The following is a 25,983-nucleotide window of genomic DNA, read 5'->3' as shown; positions in this document are numbered from 1 at the left end:
AAAGTCTAGTCATGTTTGAATTTGACTAGCAATGGTGAGAAATTATGTTACTAGGATGCTAGTAAAATTAAAAAGAGAAGATTCAGCATGTTTCTACTCGGCAGTTGGTTGACTGTTAATATGGTGAATACGCGGAAATGGCCACAATAGAAACTCGGGTGAAGGGTGATTTGGGGGTGATGAGAGTTAAAAAAGAGAAGGTTCAGCATGTTTCTACTCAGTAATTGGTTGATGGGTAATATGGTGAATACACGGAAATGGCCACAATAGAAACTCAGGTGAAGGGTGATTTGGGGGTGATGAGAGTTAAAAAAGAGAAGGTTCAGCATGTTTCTACTCAGTAATTGGTTGACGGGTAATATGGTGAATACACGAAATGGCCACAATAGAAACTCAGGTGAAGGGTGATTTGGGGGTGATGAGAGTTAAAAAAGAGAAGGTTCAGCATGTTTCTACTCAGTAATTGGTTGACGGGTAATATGGTGAATACACGGAAATGGCCACAATAGAAACTCAGGTGAAGGGTGATTTGGGGGTGATGAGAGTTAACTTCATTGTCAACCGTCAACCATCTTTTGAGTTGGTTTATATTAATACATGGTGCTGACCCGAGTAGAAACAGACACAGGAAATCACTTCAACTGACAAATTGCAGTACGGGAGCATTCAAAATCTGACCGTATAGCAGCGTGAAGGTCGCAAAAATGTTTTTCTGGACTTCCACCCTCCCCACTGTATAGTACGTGGGTAGTGAATCGTTACCTTGCATATGAAGCACAGCAGAAATGACCTGGTTGACAGTGAGAAGAGTAAAAGCGCGATTATGCAAGGAGCTCAGTGTAAACATACTTGTTGTTTTTTTTTCTTTAGATGAACCAACTGATATGGCTCTAGAAATACTGAGTTTTCATGGTTGTGTCAAGGTAGCATGATTTTTGAGTGATGGCAGTTTGCAAGATTACTTGTGGGCATAACACAGGTAATATGACTCATGACTGGACTTGACTCAAATTTGACATTACATGTATAAGACTAGAAACTCAACTCAAGACTCAAGCCCCAGACAACTCTTGACTTCACTTTCACAACCCAAGAAACAACACCCAATGACTTGACTAAACTCAATGCATAGTGACTCAACTCGACTTGAAGATGCAATGACTCTGCTCAATATTAGAAAATGACTCAACTGAACTCAATTATCAAACCCAAAGACTCTAGTCAACTTAATACTTACTTAAGCTCCAGATGACTTGATGCCATTCAAGGTTCAAGACTTCAATGACTCAACTCAACACAAGACTAAATGACACCCAATTACTTAACTCACTCACTGTGTAATGACTCGACTTGATTGAAGATGCAATGATCGCTCATTCTTAGTCAGTGGGAGTGGTCTAGTTCGTAGACACATTTCTGATTGGACAATCGCATGAATTCGGGTGCCGTCTATCAGGCCGTAGACGACCCCACGTCATCATGCGTCTTGATAATGTGTAACACGCGTGTAGAGGTGCACGTATGTATCGCACTGGATGCGTAGACTAGTGCGGAATACGCGAATGCGATAGCAATACGCGCAACAGAATACGTGAAGTTGTAAACAAGCTTCGTTCATTTTATAATGAGGGGAGTTTTTATGACGGTAACTTAGTTTTTCCTTAAAACATGTGTTTTTAGTTATTAAAATAATATTTAACTGACTAAGAATGAGAATAAGCGATAGGAATTTTTTTTTGCCTATCCTCTACCTATGATAGATTTACAGGCAGGTCCAATATTTTATCTACTCAAAATATTGAACCTGCCTGTGGTCTATCACACGGTAGCGGAGAGGCAAAATAAAAATTCCTATCGATTATTCTCTAAATGTTAAGAAACTGACTCGACTCATCTCAATTTTCCGACTCAAAGACTCGACTCAACTTTGACTCTGCTACAACTTGCAAGTGTTATATAAGTCTTGCTAAAAAAGGCAGCTATGTATAACTTTCCTAGCCATCACCTTATCAAGCCAGGATTAAAAGATTCGATGTGCCTCCTCCTTATAATTCTTTATATTAGTGCTAATCTCGACCACGTACAGTTTCTTTTAAAAAATGTCATTCCTGTCAAAGACCGTCTTGTTTATCAATGACGGCTAATGTGTGGGTGCCACACAGGTTCTTATAGCAGGATAATTTGACAGTTTTGTGGTTGATTTATTCCTGATTTTGTAGACTTACATAATTATTAAATCCTATGTTCAGAAATAATTTTGTGCATTTTTATTAAATTTACAGTTCTGAAATTAATGATGTAAAGTATGAAAATATAACCTGGGAAGAACTTCCCACCATACAGTATATTTAGTCTCTTATGAAAAGCTCTTATGTCATCAAGGGAAATAAGTTTGTGACAATCTCAGTTGAAATTGACAATGAGACATGTCCAAAACAAGTATTCAATTTCTTGTAAAAGAGTTGTTGTTTTTGACAGCATGAAAAGTCCTGCACCTTATTTTAATAAGGTGCAGGATTTAAATTTAAAAGCGCGCAAAATTATTTCTGAACATAGGAGTTAATAATTATGCAAATCTACGAAATCGGGAATTGGAGATATTAAAATATCTCCAATTCTAAGTTTGAACAGATTTTCATCATAATGGAGCTATAATGTTAAAAATTAATTAGTAATTGATCAAAAATATAGGAAAAGTGGATTGAGTTTGCCTGACAACGTTTGACGTTGAGACCCCGGGGTTGAGACTAAGGCTCTCACCAATTTTTTGGACTAGACTCCTTACACCGGACCTTACCTTTCCGAGGTTGATTAAGAAGAAGTATCTTAATCAACATCGGAATGGTAAGATCGCTCCGGTTTATAGGAGTCTACAAAACATTTCAGTTTGGGACTAATTTAGGGCCGATAACTTCTTTTCTTTTTTTTCTGAAATTTTTTTTTGAAAAATTTTATTGTTGTATTTTTGGGTACCCGAATTCCTGCCCGAAAATTCAATCGGGTAGCCGAGTACATAATTACCCGTTAGTTGAGAGCCCTAGTTGAGACAAACAATTTTTTAGGTTGGCCTAAGTAAGGTTGTGACTCTTTAATATAAGACAAGAATTTTAGTAACAAGCTGCGATAGGAACAAGTATGCACTCAAATGTCTGGTTATAATGATGTGCATTAGCTGTAAAGGGAGAGTTGGGCTGATATGTGTACGATCTGAAATGCTCTCGACAAGATAAATCTGAAGAAATTACTGATTGTTTTAGTTTTAATGATTATTGATGTTGTGTAAAATGTAATATAAAGTAAAGGAGATAACCATTTGTCAGTTTGTATAATGCCAGGATAGGATGGATGTGAGCAAGGCCAGGAAAGCTATGAATTATATACCGGTATTTAATTGTTTTTTACTCTTGGCTAGACAGCCATTTTTTGAAATGGGCCAGTTGAAATTCATAAACCTCCTATGAAAGGCATTTCCTTAATCTTTCATGCAGGGGGGTGTAGATTTCAAATTGAGTTACCTATTCAGGTATTTGAAATTCACAATTCAGCAAATTCAGGAACAAGTCGCATTTTTTACATTTCCTGATTTGAATAAACATGTAAACACTAGGCAATAAGCTTTAAAATGATACCAACATTATATAAATAGCATCAATACTTTTCAAGATATGGATAATAACTTATCATAGAAAAAACTACAAAAAAACCAACAAAATGCATAGCACATATATTTTTGTAAAACATTTTTGTGGCCTTAACCCTAACACCCTCAATGCTTTTTGGCGAGGGGAAAGAAGGAAGGAAGAAAGAAAGAAGAAGAGAAAACTTTTTTTCTCGGGTGCGGTTTTGAACCACCGACCCTTCGGGTGCCAGGCACATGCATAGGCCTACCTAATGCCATGCCACAGGGGTGTAGCTTGCCCGGCCAAGCTTTCCGCAGACCATATGACTGTTCGCATGATGACACAATCACATCACGTGGGTACCTGCCTGTGCCTATGTTTTGTGAAGTGTGGTTTTTTGTTGTTTGGTACGGTTAGGGTTAACGAGAGTAGGACTCAATTTTGATGTCTGTACCCTGTTGGTTTGATACCAAAAATATGTGTGAAAATTTCTTCAGTCTTTGAAACCTAATGCGGAATGCATTTTTTAATATTTATTTGTTCATTTTTTTTTAAATATAGAATTTTGAAATGCTTGCCAAGGTGACCGTTATGTATTTTGATACTGTGATATCAATGTGCTGTATGGCTGTTTAAAGGAGGGTAACCCTATCTGTTTAGGATATGGATTGTCTTTAAACTTGCATATATTTTCAAATATCGCTCCCTTAAATTTATGCATCTATGTGAGAAAACAAGAACATTTTCAGCGTAAATGTGAATAATTAGCTCAATTAGCAAGCCAATACAATACGTTGGTACGAGTGAATTGCATTATGGTCCGGCATGATTGGCATCTAGACTCAACACTTTCATGACAGTGCCGTATTCCTGTTGAATGCTTTCCCATACCACTACGCCCATCATTCTGGTGACAAAATATCTCATTCCTTTTATTTTAATTCGACTCTGAAATATTTCCTTTTAATTTTGTGTATATTATCAGGTACATTTCATACTATTTTATGATTTATGAAAATACTTTTCTTTGTTTTATTTTTTGGGCTCTTTGGGCTCTTTAATTAACTAGGACTCAATTCAGTGCAATTGCATTTTGATGTCTCTACCCATCTGAGGTGATAAACAGGGTATTCTCTACAAGAGGCAAGTGGGCCCTCTATTTGTATGTGCATTGGGATGTGACATGAACGAGTTGCACTTGTTCAGTGGCAAGATTTTAGCAGTAGATGTACATTGTGTAGCAGCACGGGAAAAATCTATCTTCAAAACATGTTTTAATTCCACAAATTCAGCAGTGTATCTTACGAATGTAATGATTTTCTGTATGCATTTTGTGTTCAAAGATAGATTTGCTCTGGAGTGGAGCTGTAGCTTTTTGATTGAGGAGGAAGGATTTGGAGAAAGTGTGTTGTTTTTGAAGCACCACACAAAATTGGATGGATTCTGGGAAAATTTTGGGGAAGTTTTGGGTGATCTTAGAGATTGTTATGGATTTTGGGTATTTTGGGTGGATTTGAGGAGAATTTTGGACCCAGGGGGGCCACTCACATAAATGGTCTGTTTTTTTAGGCAAGTTACGCATGTGACGCATTTAGGGTCTAAAAACGCTGATTTTCAAGATTAAGGGTAGTTTTCTGAAACTGAACAACTTGTTTAGGGTACCTATTCAAATTTTGGTAAATTACGAGTCCAAAAAGGGTATATTTGTTGCATTTTTACTAGCCAAAAACTCATTAGGGGGGTGAATTCTATATTAAATTACCTTATTAAGGGCCGGGGTATGAACGTTTGGACAGTATTTATTGTGGGACATTAGAGCACATCAGACATATCGAATTGCATTCTGTATACGAAGAATGTCATTCTGATATCAAATAATTTTGATTTTTGAAATTAGCAATTTAATACACATTTTATGGCAAATCATTAAAATTGATATTTTGATATTTAACAGTACTTGAAGTAAACTTTATATATCTGATGATTTATACTTAAAGTGTATGTAGGTGGGATGAAAAGCCGACGATCAATTGAAAATTTTGACCTTTAGTATTGAAGATATGGATTTTTTTCCCAAAACACCAAAAAAAATTAGGTCTTTTTGGGAAAAAAATCCATATCTTCAATATGAAAGGTCAAAATTTTCAATTGACCGTCGGCTTTTCCTCCCTGCTACATACACTTTAAGAATATGTCATTAGATTTATATAATTTACTTGAGGACTGTTATATATATCAAAATTTGAAAAATATCAAATTTTTATAATTTGTCATAAAATTTGTATTATATTGTGATTTTCAAAAATGAAAATTATTTGATATCAGAAAGACATGCTTCAGATTCAGAATGCAATTGATAGGTCTGAGGTGCTCTCATGTCCCACAAAAAAACTACTGTCGAAACGCAATAAATGCTCATTTTAGATCCCTTAAGGGGCTTAATTTGCTGGTAGGGTAAAACTTGTTAGGGGGTGTTTGAAAAACAATTTGGCCATGCATGCATACACTGTACCTATGGTGGATTGGGAGGAAAAATGAGTTGTTTGCAATGTTTTGTGAACTAATCCATGAATTCATGGATTAGTTCACAAAACATTGCAAACAACTCATTTGGTAAGACTTTGGTTACTTGAACCATTGAACTTTGTTTAGTGAAAGTAATAAAATGCAAATTACCTTTGGATTACATGTTCATTTGAGTCATGTGCCCCATCTGGTGCAATCAAATCAAATTCAAAGCACTGAAATTGTAACTTGTCCCCGTAACTCGTTCTCATCCCCGTGGCTAATCAGATTTTTAATTTTGTTTAGATTTTTCAAAAAATTTAGACTGGAATGCTTTAGGGAAACTTTTTACGTATATTGTTGGAAAAGAGAAAACTACTAACAATGCTAATTTTACATTGAAGGGAGGAAAACATCTCCCTCCCTCATCAATTAGCGGAAACACACTATAAATCACAGTGCCATTTTTTTCTTTTCTTTTTTTGAATCTATATTGATTATCATAATGATAATAATAACAACTCAAGTTTCAAGCGTATCTTTCTAGGCTCTCCTTAGCCATCAAATGTTTAGTTTTTCTCTTCCTTCCTGTTCTATAGCAAAGGTATTATGTTTCCTTTGGCGTCAATTTGAACAAGGGCAGCTTTGTAGAAAAACAATTGTGATATCCAAATTACAAGAAAATGAAGCTAATAGCCGGGGCTAATAGGCCTTTATGTATCAAAATTAAGTGAAATTGTCAGGAACAATGATCTTAATTATACACAAAAAGGAAAAGATAGAAAAGTGAGACCCAAGAATATGACAGTCTTAATAGTTTATGTAGGCGGTATAATACGGCAGTGATATCCTATTCCTGATAGAGTTATTGAATCCATACCCTGGTCAGTCTGTACAAAGAACAAGCTTCTCTGTTATTATATTTCAACATTACCCCAAGTTTAATAGTCCAACACGAGGGGACAATTTTTTTGTGCAGAGACTAATTGACCTTTTCGGTAAATCCCATAAGCCTTTGCGAGTACACCTGAGAACTCGTCATTTGTTGTGAAATTTGCTAGGTGAAGATGAGGAGCATGTAAGCCTTGTGCTAGAGGCTTTGAATCTGGGTTTCCTCAAGTTGTGTAAACTAGATTAGCTTAGATTGCGAAAAAAATGTTGAAACTGTGAAATGTGGAGAAGCATATTGTTGGCTAGATGGTTCTTTGCAGAGAAGATATCTAGCACTTCCCACAATGCATTGTTTCCATTTCAATTATCTCTACTGATTTGCTATCTAGTGCAACATGCATGGGTCAATAAGTGACCAACAGTACCTCAATGAACAGAGCACATACAGAGCTTGCAAATTATGTTTATTTCATGACAGACGACCCATGTTTTAATAGCCAATCTATTCTCAACTTGAAAACAAATTTAAACTGTACAAAGTAATAGAAGTGTCATTTGATAAACTGAGGTGATGTATCATGTTACAAAGGATTCTGGGAAGGGTAAGGTATCTTCTCTGGGATCTCTGTATTGCGGTTCTGTTCCTCATGTTTTATGCCTATCTATAGGCCTAGATTATAAGTATCAAAATACTTTAGAGGTAGTGATGTGGTCGACATGCCTTATGTCGATATAATGTCGACGTCGCACGTATGTATGCCGACATGTCGACATCAAAAAATCATGTCGACAAAAAAATTTTTTTTTTTTTTTTTTTTTTTAGTTTTCAAAAAATTTTTGGCCAGAAAAGCAAGTTATAGGCCCAAACTGACTTGTTATTCAAGGTTGAAACCAGAGAAATACTGCTACTAAAATTAAAAAATGCCAATTTTTTTTACAAAGTTGATGAACTTGTACATTTTGATTACCTTTGCTTCTATTGAACAGTCAGGGACACATTGAATTAGTATGCATTGCTAGCTGTTCAATAGAAACAAAAGTAATTAAAATGTACAACTTTTTCAACTTTGTAAAAAAAAAATTGGCATTTTTTTTTTTAGAGTAGCAGTATTTCTCTGGTTGCCAACCTTGAATAACAAGTCAGTTTGGGCCTATAACTTGATTTTCTGGCCAAAAATATTTTTTGAAAATTTAAAAATTTTTTTTTTTATTTTTTTTTTTTTTTAGAATTTTTTTTTATGTCGACACACTGTCGACGTCGGTATACGAATTATATCGACATGTCGACAATAAAAAACGGTGCCGACCACATCACTATTTAGAGGTCATATTTTTTCAATCAAAAGTCTATCTAATTAGCACCCCTGATTTAAAATAATTGAAAGTTGAAGTGGGGGATTTTGTGTACACTTAACTGCTATGGCACATGCAGTTGTATTATGGTACCGCAAAGCATAATGGGATAGACCTATCAGCTGTTGTGGTCACTTTTGAACTGGAATGACCTTTGAATGTTATGGGTACAAAACCGGGGTACAAAACTCATTCTCCCAAACTTCAGGTTACATTTTAAGCTATCTTTGTTAAGTATAGGTTTATGAATTGTGTTATTAGGAATGAGGCCATTTTGACTTCCTACCCAGGCTAGCACAGGCTGATACGGTCCTGTGATAGAGTACCCTCTAAAGATAGCCCTGGAATAACATGTTGGCCATTTTGTGGCAGCGTGCTTGTGTGTGCTAGTCGAAGGGTGTCGCAGTTCACAAACTGCATGAGCCAATTCTAACCCAAACCGACCAGAGCTGTCTGATATGGTCCTGTGATAAAGTACCCTCTAAAGATAGCCCCGGAATAAGACGTTGGCTGTTTCGAGGCAGCAGGCTTGTGTGCACTAGTTGAAGGTAGTCGCAGTTCATGAACGGCATGAGCCAGTTGTAACCCAGGCCAGAGCTGTCTGATAGGCCTATGGTCCTGTGATATAGTACCCTCTAAAGATAGTCCCGGAATAAGACATTGGCCATTTTGAGGCAGCGTGTACGCTAGTCGAAGGTAATCGCAGTTCGTGAACTACATGAGCCAGTTCTAACCCAGGCCAGACTCATTATGTTAAACCATATGTCTGCATTTGAACTAATAATTGGTTCTTGGTTCCTTTTGGTTTCATCATCATTTGAATTCAATACTGAACATTTATATGTGTATCTATACTAGTTATCTAGGTTAATAGATAAAATGATCAGAGGCAAAAAAAGAGTCTTGCTTCATCTAAGACTACACAAACCAATAAAAGAGAACTTAACCGCCACCAGCACAAATGAATGCCGCATGAGTGGGCCAATTTCCCTCCCTAGTGGCTCTAAGAACAACTAACATTTTATTTGTGTCAGTTACAAGGGAACATTCATACAACAATGTTATCTACCTGCTGCCCTACGGCATTATATCCCTTGGTATGATAGCAATGGTCCGTACACATGACAAGTTGTAATTTTTATCAAATTTACAATATGAAAATACATTTTGTGGCGATTTTAAAAATCTGCACGACCAATACACGTAACTAAATACAGCTATTGCAAGCATTGGTTTAGCAGTTCTTAGATATGTTGTTGAGTGATATAGATTTGAATGGAGTATTTGTTTATATCTGCGACTGTACGCAGAGGATTGCAATAAGGAAATTATGACCGAGTACAAAAAGAATCAGAGTCAGAATCTTGTACGTTATGACAAATAGTTGTTTGTCCTAGATTCTATATGTAAGTGATTGGTTGATGTCTACGAGTTTAATTACAATTTTATTTTTTTGTGTGAAAATGTCTGACATTGTCAGGAGGAGAGCAGTTGAGATGTACACAGACCTGCAAGGAAGATTTTCTATCTACACTACTCCTAGCCTAAGCCCTACCCTTATTCCTACCAATACCCCTTTCCATACCCCTACCCATACCCTACCCTACCCTACCTTACCCTGCTCAACATTGTTATCTGTATCTCAATCCATAATACCTCTAAACCTATATGTAGCCGTACCCATACCCCTACTAGGGATATGAAATCCCTGCCCCTATCCTTCTCAACATTGTTACCTACCTCTATCTGGCCTGAATCGACCAACCAACCTCCCCCCAGATCCGGAATGATCTGACGGTATCTGGCATTATCTTGGGAAGTCCTCAAGGGTGTAATTGCAGGGGGCTTGAGCCCTTTACACCCCATGTACTGATAGTCGTACTCGCAATTCATTGTGCCTTGTGCAGTGTGCAAGTGAGGAGAATGATGCTCTTGGTTAATTATTTTTATTTGATGGTTCCAGGGATATGAAACAAATTTGTTTCATATCCCTGATGGTTCTGAGGGGTTGATTAAAATAAAAATCTACTTTTAAATGCTTGTTTAGACAGAAGCAAATCCCGGGGGGGTCACTCGCTTACCAAAGTGGTACGCATGCTCGTCCCCAAAAACGTCGAAAAAGGGTCGATTTTTGGCCTTGTGGCGGCGTCGACGTTTTAAGAAAAAAGGGTGCTTTTCATATAAAGTTTCGACATTTAGGGTATCTTTTTTCAATTTCCATGGGTTTGTTTTAGAGTTTACGCCATTTAGGGGTCCATTTTAGTTTCTTACACCGAATTACGCCATATTTTAGGGGTAAGATTTTCAGACTTACGCCAATAAGGGGTGAAATTTTTCTACACTGATTACGCCATTTGGGGTCCATTTTTGAGGTACTGGGACGAGCATGCATACCACTTTGGTAAGCGAGTGATCCCCCCGGGAAGCAAATCTAGTTCCTGCAGAACAAAAATGTTGCACCTGAAATTAAGAAAATAATAGTTAGATCTCAGAATCCTTTTAATGGGTAGGGATGATCACTGGTATTTTTTATTTAGCCTTATCATGATGATATAGGATTGCAGGTAGTTCACTTTGAACTTGAACTTTACATATAAAACAATATTTTGCATTAGAGTGGGAGAGATAATGCAAAGAATAAGGTGGGTGGGTTGGCAATTTCTGTAATAGGAGAATTACATCATAACAACATTTAAATTTCATTTAGATGCCAAGGTGTCAAAAATGGTATGAACTTGACCCTACATCAGCAACATAGCTATATGTGTGTGTGGGTGATTGTATGAAAGTTTGATGATGTGTGATCAGATGCCAATTGCTTCAGATTTCATGAGTTTGAACTTAAATTTACATCACCAACATTATTTGCATTCTTGCGTGGGTGATTTTATAAAAGCTTCATGATTTGTGATCATGTTATTAACATTAAGTGACATGACAATTGTTTTGACAAAAGTATAATGATTAAAGTTGACTATAGTACTAGTACAATGTTGTTTGGGTGATTTCATATATTAAAGTTTGACATTGTATAATCTATTAACCCTAACCCCCACCCACCTACCCAACCACTGATGAAAAGAGACACCCAGCCTGTTGGGTTTACAGGATTCAGGGTGGGGACTCATTTCAGTTACTGTATGCCCATAGCTAGTATTTTGGTAGACTGGCCCCCAGTCTCGGTTCGGTTCCATCTCTGGATAATGTAACAATAAATAATTACATAATGCCCTATGAAAAAATATGAAAAGTCCTGTAACCCCCCTTATTTTCTTCAATGCCAAAACCCATTCCTCTTCATCCACAAATCGACGCCACTAATTACACCCACCACAGTCAACCATGCAGCAATATAGAAATATACTCAGTATTATAAGTGAACGCGAAAGTCCATTGAGCGCTGATTCCGAGACTGGTCCAATCTGTTAGAGATCTCCTTCCAAATATTCGTTCAACGAAGCACGTTGTTTCCGATGTCACTTACGAAAGCCCCGCCCCGGTTTCAATTCAAATATGGTAGCACAAAGCTATGCCGCGGGATGTGACGCAAGATTGGATGGGACACTTGTCAACAACTGAGAGGTATTGAGCTCAAGTGGCACGCGTCTGATAGACCCATGGTACGCCGCAATAATAAAAGGCAACCACTGACTCGGACTTAGGCCTATTGTCCATATTATGTATATTATCGCGTGCGGTTTGCAAATGTTTGCACATTATTTAGCTAGGGAAGCCTTTTCAAATATCCCAGCGCTGCCAAGTTGCGTTGATTGGTCGGATACAATATCGTTGTTTTAGTCGCTTACACAAACGTTAATGTAGTGAAAACATGGATGTGGTATATAGAAAGATTGCGTGACTCCAAATCCGTAAAAGTGAACTCCCAGCATTTTGTGGGAACTTGAAGGCAAATTGCTTTACAGACTGGGAGGGTCCATGTATTGGGTTGATTTTTAATGCTATGTAATCTACATTACCAGTCGTTCTCCATGGACCCGAGGGAGGGTCTAGTATTTTGGGTGTGCAGGGCTCCCAAAATATGGACCTTTTTCAGAAAAAAAAAAATCCACTTATGAATTGTTCTTCCATGTGAGGATCTTTCAGTGACAGATTAACATATATTCACAAAAGTTGGACCTTTTGGGTGGATTTTGGGGTGCGTCAGGCTATGGGTCTGAGTTACCAACATTATATAACGATTAACATTAAAATGTCATCACTTGCCCAGTTATGACAAAGGTATGAGCTTGAACTTGCATCATATGTATTGGGTTTTGATGACTGTTTGATGATGTGTGTTCAGTTCAATAACTCATGTCAGTAATGTAACATGGCTGACTGGCACATTCTAACTTCATTACAAACCCAGATGTACATGTATATAACTGCATTGTTGAGTGGGTAATTTCACAAAAAGTTTGGTTACATGCGACCAGTTGCAAACATAAAGTAACATGATCATTGTATTCAAATGTCATCATCACTTGCCCCTGTGCATTACCAACATAACAACATTATTGTGTGGGTAATTGCACAAACATTTGGTGCCATTAGTCACCAACATTTACATAATATAAAAAAATATATTCAAATTCCATGGCAAGTTTACAAAACCAGGTTTTGACTAGTCCTACTATAGAGCCTTTTAAACACACTGTATCCGAGAACCGCTATTAAAAACCCACTAGAACCACTCCACCCATTCTGGGGAATTAACAGTCACTGGGTTTAGCAGTTCTCTGGATATAGCCAGGTTTTATGATAATAGCATGGTTTTGGATCACCACAGTCAAAAGGTCCTATACTAGTAGGCTAGTTTTGACAAAGTATGAGCAACACAGGTACATTCTCACCTTTTAATGTACTGGGTACTGTGAACTTGAAAATGTTGAACTTTGCCATTGAACATGAGTCCATTTTGACTCATAGTGTCTTGTGTGAGTGATTTCACAAACAAGGTATAGGGGCCTACAGATGTAGCAACATCTGTGGGGGTGAATGATTGCACATAAGTTTGATGACATGTGATCAGTTACCAACATTAGGTAACATAAAAATTGCATTCAAATTTCATTGGCAAGTTTACTAACCCAGGTATGACAAAGTGTGAGTCTCAACTTAATTAAAGGCCAGTTCAGTGATCCCAGCACAAGTGTAAACAAATTAAAATTGTCTATAAATGGCTTAAGGGGGTACTACACCAGTTACACCCCTGGCCAATTTTGTGCCTATTTTTGCATTTTTCTCAAAAATTATAGCACATTGGTGACAAGTAAGATATGTATATTATAGGGGCAAGGACTACAACTACTGCACTGAAAATTCAGCAACTCAAGGCAAGTAGTTATTGATTTATTGATCAAATATTGGTTTCCCTCATTTTTGACTGTAACTCCACAACTGTTGTCTGTGCTGAAATAAAATTTCCAGTGCAGTAGTTGTAGTCCTTGCCCCTATAATATACATGTACATCTCTTACTTGTCACCAATGCGCTATAATTTTTGAGAAAAATGCAAAAATAGGCATAAAATTGGCCAGGGGTGTAGTACCCCCTTAAAAGTGAAGGATAAGTCATTCATATTGTCATAATGAAACATTTGCAAAAAATGAAGAAAACAGCAGTATTGACAAATTTGATGCCCCATTCTAATACATGTAGCTAATGAGGTCATGTAAGGTCAGTTGCTAGTATTATGTAACACCAATTATACCATTTATTACCCTGATGTAGCAGTGATGTCAACGCATTGAGGCAGCTGTTTTGTGTGCGCATCTTTAAGCACACCCCTACATACACCAGCACTTTGACCGAAAGCTAGCAATTTGAAGATGTGTCCAATGAAATGTGCACAGACATCACTGCCACATCAGGGTGAAAAATTGTTATATAGTCAATTGCTTTCTAATCACATTTTGATAAAAGCTACATTTGAACTTGACCTTCACCAACATCATGTCATGAACATAGCTCACATTCATGTGTGGGTGATTGCACAGAAGTTTGATGACATGGGATAAGTTGCCAACATTATGTAATGCGAGAATTGCATTCAAGTTATTAGAGACCAAATATTTTGGCTTGGAATCAAAAAAACAAAATGATCACATATGATGTAGTTGTAGATATAGAAAGAATATAAGAGGAGACATATTATTACATGTCAGGAAGGTTTTAATTGTAGGTTTTATCAGGAAAAATTAGTTGCCAATTTTCATTTGACAATTTTCAATGTAAAAATAGCCAGTTTTTGTTTAGTATTAGGCCAAATAAAAAAATAAACATGTTTCACGCCCCCTCCCGCTTCCTTATTTGAGGTTTCTTCAATTTTATTTTTATTTTTTGAAATTCAGTTATAACTTTAAAAAAATATGTCTAGGAAGTAGAGATGCTTTCTATAGCCTTGCTAATATACAAGAAACATTTTTATAAGGTTTTGTGATAGTTAGAGGGGGCCTATCTCTCAGAACAAGAAATAAAACAGCTCTAATTATGGGTATTCACACTGATTTTTCGATAAAAAATAAAAAGCCCCCTCTTCCTCCTTTTTTTCAAAAACCCAGACTTGAAACATGTTTTTTATTTTACTTGGCCTTAAAGGTGCAGGCCTATGACCAGATTGATAGCCTGTCCCCAAACTTCAAAATTGAGATATTGGTATCGGAAGAAAGCTCATATTTTTCTCATTATCCCAATAAAATAACACATCAGATATATTTTGTTTAGATGGTGCACATGAGCAAAAATGTGGTGGATTGTTGTACACGGTTTTTTCCCTTCTTATATCAAAACCGCTGGAGCAATACATCTCAAAATTTGGAAATATATTGTTTAAATGGTAGGCCTCAATGTAAGATAGAAAAAATGACATGAACAAATCAGACCATGCTCCTTTAATATTGTTTGCTAAGCCTTCATGAGTACATTGTGTAATTTTGAGAGTGGGAAAGACTTTATGAGCATAAAGCCCATTATGCCACATAGTACATTTGCACAAAACTCAACATATTCAAATGTTTATACTGTAATATTTTTAGATTTAAAAGCATTATTTTGGCATCATATTGCTCATTTTGAACTTTTTATGGACTATATTATTGGTTTTGTGAGATCTAGTCACATATTTGTCTCCTTACCTGTACAAACATTGGGCTATTCCAAAAAATACACACTACCCCTGTGGAAGATTTTGGAAATGTCTGCCAGGGGAGTATGAAATTCAAATGAAATTAACCCATTATCAGCTCCATGTGAAACTCACCCTCCCTCAGGAAGATTCAGGTTGACTCTTTCACAGAGGGTGTATGAAATTCAAATGGATCAGCCTAATGTGCTGATTCCATCTGAAATTCATACTCCCCCTGTTGCAGATATTTCCAAACTCTCCCACAAGGGCAGTGTGTATTTTAAATGGAATAGCCCTTTGAATCAAATTCAAGAGACATAATTCTTTAGACATGAAGAAAATCATGACTGAAATAAAAAGATATTTCATATGAATATAGACTGATTGAAGGAGCATGTCAATTCAGGTTTTCTGCTTGACTTCCCTGTAATATTCAACTTTCATTTCATTTATATATTTTGAAATTGCTACAATAAAATTTCTTGGCAATCCTTCCTATGCGAAAAAGGCATGGTTGAACTATGGTTAACCATGGTCAACCATGGTTCAACCATGGGTTTTGACCATGGTCAAACCATGGTCAACCATGCTTTTGAAAAATGGCACCACTGCCAGAGACCATGGTCAACCATGGTTAAAACTTAGCATGTTTGACCATGGTTGAACCATTGTCAACCATAGTTCAACAACCAGGGTTTTGACCATGGTCAACCATGTTTTGACCATGGTCAACCATGTTTTTGACCATGGTCAACCATGTTTTTGACCATGGTCAACCATGGTCAACCATGTTTTTGAAAAATGGCACCACGGCCAGAGACCATGGTCAACCATGGTCTATCTAAAGTGACCATGGTCAACCATGGTCAAAAATTTGCATGTTTCACCATGGTTAAGAAACAATAGCAATCAAGGAAGAAACAATAGAAAGAAACAATAGCAATCAAGCTTAAACTTTAAATTAGCCCCCGATAGAGGGCAGGGCCTGAAGAATGAGGGAAATTATGGGGTAAATATTTAACGGAATAAACTGCACAATCATATTATTTGGATTTATTCCGTTAAAAATCTTATTTTAACTTATCAAATTACTAGTTTTTATATTCTATGGTGTCAAATATTTATTCACAACGTTGTAAATACGCATTAAATACGATTAATAACAACAGAGGGCGCTTTTTCTCATTCACTACCCAGAGTCAACCATGGTCAGGTGAGGTGATGACCATGGCTGACAATGCTCAGCCATGCTAAAGCATGGTCGACCATGGTATACTTAAAAGTGACCATGGTCAACCATGGTCAGGTGAGGTGATGACCATGGCTGACCATGCTCAGCCATGCTAAAGCATGGTTGACCATGGTATACTTGAAGTAACCATGGTCAACCATGGTCAGGTGAGGTGATGACCATGGCTGACCATGCTCACCCATGCTAAAGCATGATTGACCATGGTATACTTGAAGTGACCATGGTCAACCATGGTCAAGTGAGGTGATGAACATGGCTGACCATGCTCACCCATGATAAAGCATGGTTGACCATGGTATACTTAAAAGTGACCATGGTCAACCATGGTCAAGTGAGGTGAAGACCATGGCTGACCATGCTCGGCCATGCTAAAGCATGGTCGACCATGGTATACCATGGTGACCATGGCAACCATGGTTGACCATGGTCAAGCCACCATGGCTGATCATCGCTGACCATAGTTAACCATGGTCAACCATGTTTTGACCATGGTTGACCATGGTTGACCATGCTAGCACGGTTGACATTTCGCCTAGGTTGGCATATACAGGAAGCAAAATCATGAAATTTACGAAAATTGGGGGAAATCAGGGTGAAAAATTGTTATATCTATTATAGTCATTGCTTTCTAAGGCCAAAAAAAAAAGGTTTGTCTCAAAGCTTGCTGCTTGTAAAATCGCATCGATTTGACAAAAAAAAAGAAATGCGAATTTTTTTATTTAAAATTTTTTTTTTTTTTTTTTTAGTTTTTTCCAGAAAAAATCGGCGAAAATCAGACTTTTTTCTTAAAATACCATGAAAAAAGTCGGGAATAAAAAAAAACAAAAACGCATTTCGCATTTGTTTTTAAATTTCTCATGAGCTTTGAGACAAACCTTTTTGTTTTTTTTTGGCCTAATCACATTTTGATAAAAGCTACATTTGAACTTGACCTTCACCAACATCAGGTCATGAACATAGCTCACATTCATGTGTGGGTGATTGCACAGAAGTTTGATGACATGTGATTAGTTGCCAAAATTATGTAATGCGAGAGTTGCATTCAAGTTATTAGAGACCAAATATTTTGGCTTGGAATCAAAAAAACAAAATGATCACATAGGATGTAGTTGTAGATATTGAAAGAATATAAGAGGAGACATATTATTACATGTCAGGAAGGTTTTAATTGTAGGTTTTATCGGGAAAAATTAGTTGCCAATTTTCATTTGCCAATTTTCAATGTAAAAATAGGCATTTTTTGTTTAGTATTAGGCCAAATAAAAAAATAAACGTTTCATGTCCCCTCCCGCTTCCTTATTTGAGGTTTCTTCAATTTTATTTTTATTTTTTGAAATTCAGTTATAACTTTAAAAAAAATATGTCTAGGAAGTAGAGTTGCTTTCTATAGTTGCTTTCTTGTTAATAAACATAAGTTTTATAAGGTTTTGTGATAGTTAGAGGGGCCTATCTCTCAGATCATAAAATAAAACAGCTCTAATTATGGGTATTCACTCTGATTTTTCGATAAAAAATAAAAAGCCCCCTCTTCCTCCTTTTTTTTCAAAAACCCAGGACATGAAATATGTTTTTATTTTACTTGGCCTTAAAGGTGCAGGCCTATGACCAGATTAACAGCCTGTCCCCAAACTTGAAAATTGAGATTTTGGTATCGGAAGAAAGCTCATATTTTTCTCATTATCCCAATAAAATAACACATCAGATATATTTTGTTTAGATGGTGCACATGAGCAAAAATGTGGTGGATTGTTGTACACGTTTTTTTTCCTTCTTATATCAAAACTGCTGGAGCAATACATCTCAAAATTTGGAAATATATTGTTTAAATGGTAGGCCTCAATGTAAGATAGAAAACATGACATGAACAAATCAGACCATGCTCCTTTAATATTGTTTGCTAAGCCTTCATGAGTACATTGTGTAATTTTGAGAGTGGGAAAGACTTTATGAGCATAAAGCCCATTATGCCACATAGTACATTTGCACAAAACTCTCCATATTCAAATGTTTATACTGTCTTATTTTTAGATTTAAAAGCATTATTTTGGCATCATATTGCTCATTTTGAACTTTTTATGGACTATATTATTGGTTTTGTGAGATCTAGTCACATATTTGTCTCCTTACCTGTACAAACATTAGGCTATTCCATAAAATACACACTACCCCTGTGGAAGATTTTGGAAATATCTGCCAGGGGAGTATGAATTTCAAATGAAATTAACCTATTATCAGCTCCATGTGAAACTCACCCTCCCTCAGGAAGATTCAGGTTGACTCTTTCACAGAGGGTGTATGAAATTCAAATGGATCAGCCTAATGTGCTGATTCCATCTGAAATTCATACTCCCCCTGTTGCAGATATTTCCAAACTCTCCCACAAGGGCAGTGTGTATTTTAAATGGAATAGCCCTTTGAATCAAATTCAAGAGACATAATTCTTTAGACATGAAGAAAATCATGACTGCGAAAAAAAGATATTTCATATGAATATAGACTGATTGAAGGAGCATGTCAATTCAGGTTTTCTGCTTGACTTCCCTGTAATATTCAACTCTCATTTCATTTATATATTTTGAAATTGCTACAATAAAATTTCTTGGCAATCCTTGGCATATACAGGAAGCAAAATCATGAAACCGGGTGATGCGTAATAAATTTTAAAAATTTTGATCATTTTTAACAGGAAAAAGATCAGCTGGTGTAAGGCTATTTTAACTTCAAAATGATGCCCAATAAGAAGCATAAAAACAAATGAAAATAAATTAATAAGCAAACAAACAAACAAACAAACAAAAGAAACAAGTAATTAAGCAAGCAAACAAGCAAGCATGTAAGCAGGCAAGTAAGCCAGCCAGCAAGCAAGCAAGCAAGCAAGCAAGCAAGCAAGCAAGCAAGCAAGCAAGCAAACAAGCAAGCAAGCAAGCAAACAAGCAAACAAGCAAGCAAGTAGTAAACAAATAAATAAATTCTCAATGGCATAGCTCAATGACCCTCAGGTTGCAGATTATAATTGTTGTACCCAGGTCATTCTATGAATGTACAAGCATATTAGGACTAAAGAACTGTGTCTTGACAGATGAGCATGCAATGGCGGCGCTAGAGGGGGCATTCCCAAATATTTTTCTTGCCCCCCCCCCCCACTTTTGAAGTAAACCCCCCAAATTACGTAAATTTGTCGATTTTGTGTCAGTTTGCCCAACCTGGAATTCACTTTTCCCCCCAATGCCCCAATGCCCCCCCTCCCCGGAAAAATTCCTGGTGCCGCCACTGTGAGCATGTTGTGATATCCTATAGTGGTTGTGCTGCAGTGAATTACTGGTTCAACACAAACTGGCTTAGCAACTTCTTTACTGCTGTGAAAATTATTGACTGCTATAGATTTTTTGAGCCAGGAATAAACATAGGAATTTGATTTCTTTTATTGTGGAACCATGTATGAAGCTATCTGAAAAGGCATATCTGGATTGGCAAGTGATAGCTCCCTTTGCAAGTAATATTACTTTGGACTATTGGATTTGAAAACCACTCACCCTCTGAGGAAGATTTTCGAAAATTCGAACAGTTTTTGCAGCTGTAGAGCATCCAAAAATATTTGAAAAGATGTAGAAGATTTTGGCATTCTAAACACAGTTTGTCAAATAGGGGACAAATTGTGAAAAATTATGCTTGATTTCATAAATTTCAACCATCTTCAACTGCAATTTTAACATAAAACTAGCAAAATTTTTCCAGTTGTGAAATCTTCCAGATTGGGTGAATTTTAAATAGAGTAACCAATTTACTTGTACACGTAGTGTATGCTGGAGTCTTCCTTGTGTTATATTTTTTGTGATTGCTTTGGTTAATAACAAATGACTTATTAGCCAGTGATTACAGGTATTTTGATAGAAAAATGCTTTCTAGGAATCCTACATAGTATACTTGGAGTCCATATTCTGATATTAGGAAGCTGTTAACGTCAGTGGCGTAGCTGCCGGGGGGGGGGGGCAGAAATTGCCTGTTTGGGCCCCGCCCTAGCGCTATTTGGGCCCCTGCCCCTAAGCGCAAGGGAAAAAGGAGGAAAAAGGAGAGAGAGAGAGGAAAAAAGGGAAGAGAGAGGGAGGGGAGGGGAAAAATGGTACTATATATATATTAAAATGTGTTGCTTTTAGGGCGCTAGCGCCTATATTAAATCCTTTTTTTTTTTTTTTTGCTCTTCACTTTTTCAAACCACGGAAAAAAAATTAGGTCAACCTTTTCGGGCTGTTGAGGAAGAGGTGGCAAAATTTTTGTTTGGTGGATTTGGGCCCCGCCCCATACAGGCTTGCCCCCCCTGGAAAAAATCCCAGCTACGCCACTGGTTAACGTGTATTGCATGTTGTATTGTAATCCCGCAATAAAGTGCCCCTTTTTTGGTGCATTTTCTATTGCAACAAACATTGTAAATTTTTCTCTTTTATGCTGCGATTTTGTGCTCAAGCAATAACCTTTGCTTCTCTTGTTATTCTGTCTAATGTTTTGGTTGCAATGGGGAAAACCAACTTTGATATCTTCACAAACGATTCTGGGATATATTCCAAATTCTAGCCCTGTAGTCTGGACTTTGGTAATGCAAGAGACTGCATACGGCAGCTATTGATATCTTATACTTCTGTCTTGTTCTCAAGTAGCCAGCTATCATGTTTATTTCCTGGTTTGATTTTTTACAGGTAACATTGACAGGCAAACCATTAGTATTACATAGAACAGGCAGTCCAGTTGTGAGATCAGTACCATCTCCAATGTATAATGTCGCTGTGAGGTCCTTACATCAGGTAAGTTTGACTCTTATTATAATTTGGTTCACCCCAAGTTCGGTAGTGACGTCGTGCGTATTTAGCTGGCTGTAGTATTACCGTATTCGTCGGAGTATATTCCCACCCGTTTTTTAGGTGGAAATTTGTCTAAATTGAGGGGTGGGAGTATACTCGAATTTCAAAAAAGAAAAAAAGCTTCTTTTTTTTTGGTCAACCATGAATGATCCTAGCATTTAGGTCTAGGTCAATGGACACTCCAAAACCCTGAAAAAGAAATTACTTACCGTCGTTTTATCTTTTCAGTTTCTGTTTCCGTATCCGTAATAGTTTTTGTAAGTCATTGTTATTCTGAAGTGGTAGTCTCCCAGGTATGACCAATCTTTTATTCTAGCCTTTTGTTAGTTACTGAAAATTTGAAGCTCGTGAATTTCAGTTTTCGTTTTGGTAAGTTATATTGATTTTTTACATAAAACCTTGAGATGTGCGGTTGGGTGCCAATCTAGACAAAAGAAGAGTCTAAATTTTACGGTCCTAAATTCATGGTAAATTGTACGGCTTCAATTGACTTGTGTTTGGTGTATATGTACTTACGCCTAGACGTAAGTGCCTCGTAAAAAAAGTCTTGCATTGAAATATATACTAACCATGTTGCCATGTTATAAGCAAAAGTCTTTCATATTGGCGATGAAACGAGCGTCTAAAATATCCCAATGAGGCGCGTACAAGTGGTGATTTGGTAATCATGTTTTATATTGAAATGCAATACAAAAGAATTTGCATTGGAGCAAAGATAATGTATTCTATTCATGGCAAGCTAATCTGATAATTGGTTGGGCCTATATGCAAGACTCGGGTTTATTTTAAATGTTTATTTTTGCAGAGCTTATTTTCAGTCATGGATCATACTGATAAATTTCAGCGAGGGGGAAGGAGGGAGGAGTGAGATACTTACTTAAAAGTTGAGACTGAACAAGCGAGAGTGGGAGGGGGTGAGGAAGAAAGAGAGGAGAGGGAGGCTAGAAAGAGAAGAACTCGAGAGGAGAGAGTAGGGACCGGGGACGGGGAGGGAGTGGGGAGACTGATCATAGGGGGGGGCAGGAGGAAGCAAAATAGGGAGATACACATTGATACGAGGGAAGGGCGACACTGTGGCCCTGCACAAGTGCAATGGGGCGCGACAGGCTCATAAGCGGACCTTTTGTGATTGAAGGGCTTATTTTCAACGTTTTTACAGAAAAAAGTGGACCTTTTCATTCGGATTTGCATTTTGTCATAATAATGTGAATCAATTTATCACTATCAAACACGAGAGGCGCTAGACCATTAAAACAGCGGTCGGACACGGTGTTCAATACTATTTTATCTCCAGCCTTTATGGGCTTTATTGACACAGGCAATTACCTCTATTGAAATAAGCTGATTGGTACTTCAGAGTTAACAATGAAGTCAGATTATAGTAAACTTACTGAATCCCTTGCGTTTTCGTATCTGAACAATAGAGTTACGGAAACTGGAAAGATAAAAAGACCCTTAAAAATTGAAAAATGGGGGGTGGGACTATACTCGAACGTGGGACTATACTCGAACAAATACGGCAAATCTTGGGTGTAAAGTTAAATGGGCCAAGTTTACTCACACGACTACAGGAGCGGTTTGTCGGCACGCTTGCTGTGCAACCGCAAAAAAGCATTGACGTCACTACCGAACTTGAGGTGAACAAAATTTATAGTGTTACACAAACCACACAGTCCAGTTGTGAGAAGAGCACCATCTCCAATGTAGTATAACATCGCTGTGAGATCTTTACACCCGTACCTTACATCAGGTAAGTTTGACTCTTATAATTAGTGTTACACAGAAAAGACAGTCCAGTTGTGAGATTAGTACCATCTCTTATGTATAATGTCACTGTGAGGTCCTTACACTAGGTAAGTTTGATTCTTATTCGTATTACACAGAGCAGGCAGTCCAGTAGTGAGATCAGTACCATCTCCAATAATGTCACTGTGAGGTCTTTACATCAGGTAAGTTGGTCTCTTATTAGTGTTACACAGAAAAGACAGTCCAGTAATGAGATCAGTTCCATTTCCATATAATGTCACTGGTGAGGTCCTTTACACCAGGTAAGTTTGAGTCTTACTAGTATTAGGCCCCTAACAGTCAATTTTGAGTTTCCCGTCACATAATTTCTGAAAACAAGTGAGGTAACTTTTTCATTATTCATTATTTTCTGCCTTTCATTATATGACCAACACGCATGTAAAATACATTGTTATTTGCCGCTCGCTCACTTGAAGATGGATGTTTAGCCCAAATGAGATTTTAAAGTATATTAAAAAAGAGTCTGCAAGGTTGACAGCAAAATGCATGTTTTGATTTTGATTTTTCCACAAAAAATAAAGGGATATTCATAATTTTTTCTGCAAATATAACCAGTTTTTATCGGTATTTTTTGGAAAATCACAATAATGAATTCAAGTGAGGGTCAGAAAATGAAGTGAGGGCGGGTGACGGGAAACTCAAAATCGACTTTCCTTGGCCTTACACAGAGCAGGCAGTCCAATTGTGAGATCAGTACCATCATAGACCATTTATAATGTCATTGTGAGATCCTCAAACCAGGTGAGGTGAGTTAGACTCTAATACTAGTATTACACAAAACAGGCAGTCTTCTTGTGAGGTCAGTGCCATCTTCAATGTATAATGTCGCTGTGAGGTCACACCATCCTGGGATATGAGACATATCCCTGCACCAGCAGAGGCTCCAGAAGAATATTGGTGGGCCAATTGGGGTCTGGCCCAAGTTATTGGAAGGTGGGGAAATTGTGGGCCCTATAGCCCCACCACAATTATTGGGGACCAGCCTCCCTCCCATGTTTCTGGAGCCACTGACCCCATGATGCACAACTTACTTCAGCCACATATTTGCCCTACTCTCACTTCCCTGATCCTATCTTAAGTCCGATGTATACTCCACTTCGCCACTTCGCGAGAAGCTGTGATGAAAAAATTAATTCGCAGCTTTGCGCGAAGGCATTCATGTATACTTCATCAAAATATCGCTGAGTATCGCGAAGAATTGTTGCCCGCTCTGTGCTTTCATATAGAAACTTCGCTGGCCTACCCCCCCAAAAGTTGAACCAAATCCAACTCTCCATGAAGCCAAGAAACCTGCTCCACGAAGGAAATTCCTTCATGAAGTCGTAAAATTTCAGCTCAAATTACTTAACGGCCTGCGAAATCGCGGTCGCGAAGTGGAGTATACATCGGACTTAAGCTTACCTATCGTGTCTGTTCCTTGGGCTGTTCCTCAATGCTACATTTATAATTCCATTGTCATGACCATTGGACTATAGTAGAAAAGGACAAAGAAAGGGGCAAGGTTGGGTAAATGTAATACATTTACCCTACACCCTATATGATGAACAGTTTGTTTTACCCTGAGGAGTTTGAGACCAAGTCAACCTTGCATGAATAATAGTTGGCTTGTTAATTAGCTAATTGTGACAGGTAGATAATGGGGTACCCTGTAGGGGACCCGAGTGACACTTGTTGCAAGGTGCTGCATGGAGTGTGTGGTCAGTGCCCTGGGGTAGGTATCTGACTGGGCTATTCATGGCCAATTGACTGGGGAAGTTAATGACCTTGACCTTACCATAGACCATTTAAAACAGGGATAAAGTTCAGCGGTATTTGCTTTGAAGCGATGTATGTAGCGCTCGTAAAATTCTACCCCTCACCGCGACCAGTCACGACAGGTGGTGTTGATTGAGCCGAGCTAAAATTTGCTCAAATTACCCGCTACGCAACTCGAGATTACCCACACTACACCGCGATCTGGACTCGTGGCTCAACCATCATGACCATGGCTCGACCGACGGCGTGAATTTATCCCGGGATTTCTCCCCAAAATATCAAAAAATAATTTGTTTTTATGAAAAATATTACTGATATAAACTCCAAATTAATGATTGGTTGTAAAGTGATGGCTTAAAATATATTCTGGAAGGTCGAACGTTATACCTCGAAAAATTTCACATGATTCGCCGCAAATTTTTGGTCAAGAAATCCGGGCACCAAATATCATTTTTTTATTATTAATATCGGGTCCGAGTAGAAAAAACACAATATTACCAAAGTTTGATATGTTTTTCACTTAAAATATACATTCAATTTGCAATAAATATTTCCGCCCGGATAATAAGACGCAAAATCTCAAAACTGTCGACATCAAAACCGGGATCAAAACAGTGGGATCTCGCTGGAGAAAAATCATGTTTACCAGGTCGCCACAGAGGTCAAATATCTCGCCACGTCATGTCACATGATGTCAATAACCGGTTGCGATTGGTCGGATGATGCACGAAGTCATGAATATTCACAACATCAAGATAAACAACAAATAAAAATAAACCATAGACAAACAAGTACGTTCATTGTTTTCCTGACGAATTATGCG

At 37.5% G+C, this 25,983-nt stretch overlaps 1 protein-coding gene across 6 annotated transcripts in view; it reads left to right on the top strand.

Moving 5' to 3' along the window:
* LOC140150449 (RNA-binding motif, single-stranded-interacting protein 2-like) overlaps window positions 1–25,983 on the top strand; it is a 435,798-nt gene that overhangs the window by 79,468 nt on the left and 330,347 nt on the right. For all 6 annotated transcript variants that reach the window (XM_072172466.1, XM_072172461.1, XM_072172467.1 and 3 more), the window contains exon 3: window positions 21,438–21,542. In XM_072172466.1, the coding sequence (XP_072028567.1) occupies window positions 21,438–21,542 (105 nt within the window). The remainder of the gene's footprint in view (window positions 1–21,437; window positions 21,543–25,983) is intronic.

Source organism: Amphiura filiformis, chromosome 4, assembly GCF_039555335.1.
Source record: "Amphiura filiformis chromosome 4, Afil_fr2py, whole genome shotgun sequence".
NCBI classification, from domain to species: Eukaryota; Metazoa; Echinodermata; class Ophiuroidea; order Amphilepidida; family Amphiuridae; genus Amphiura; species Amphiura filiformis.
This window is presented reverse-complemented; position numbering and strand designations above follow the sequence as displayed.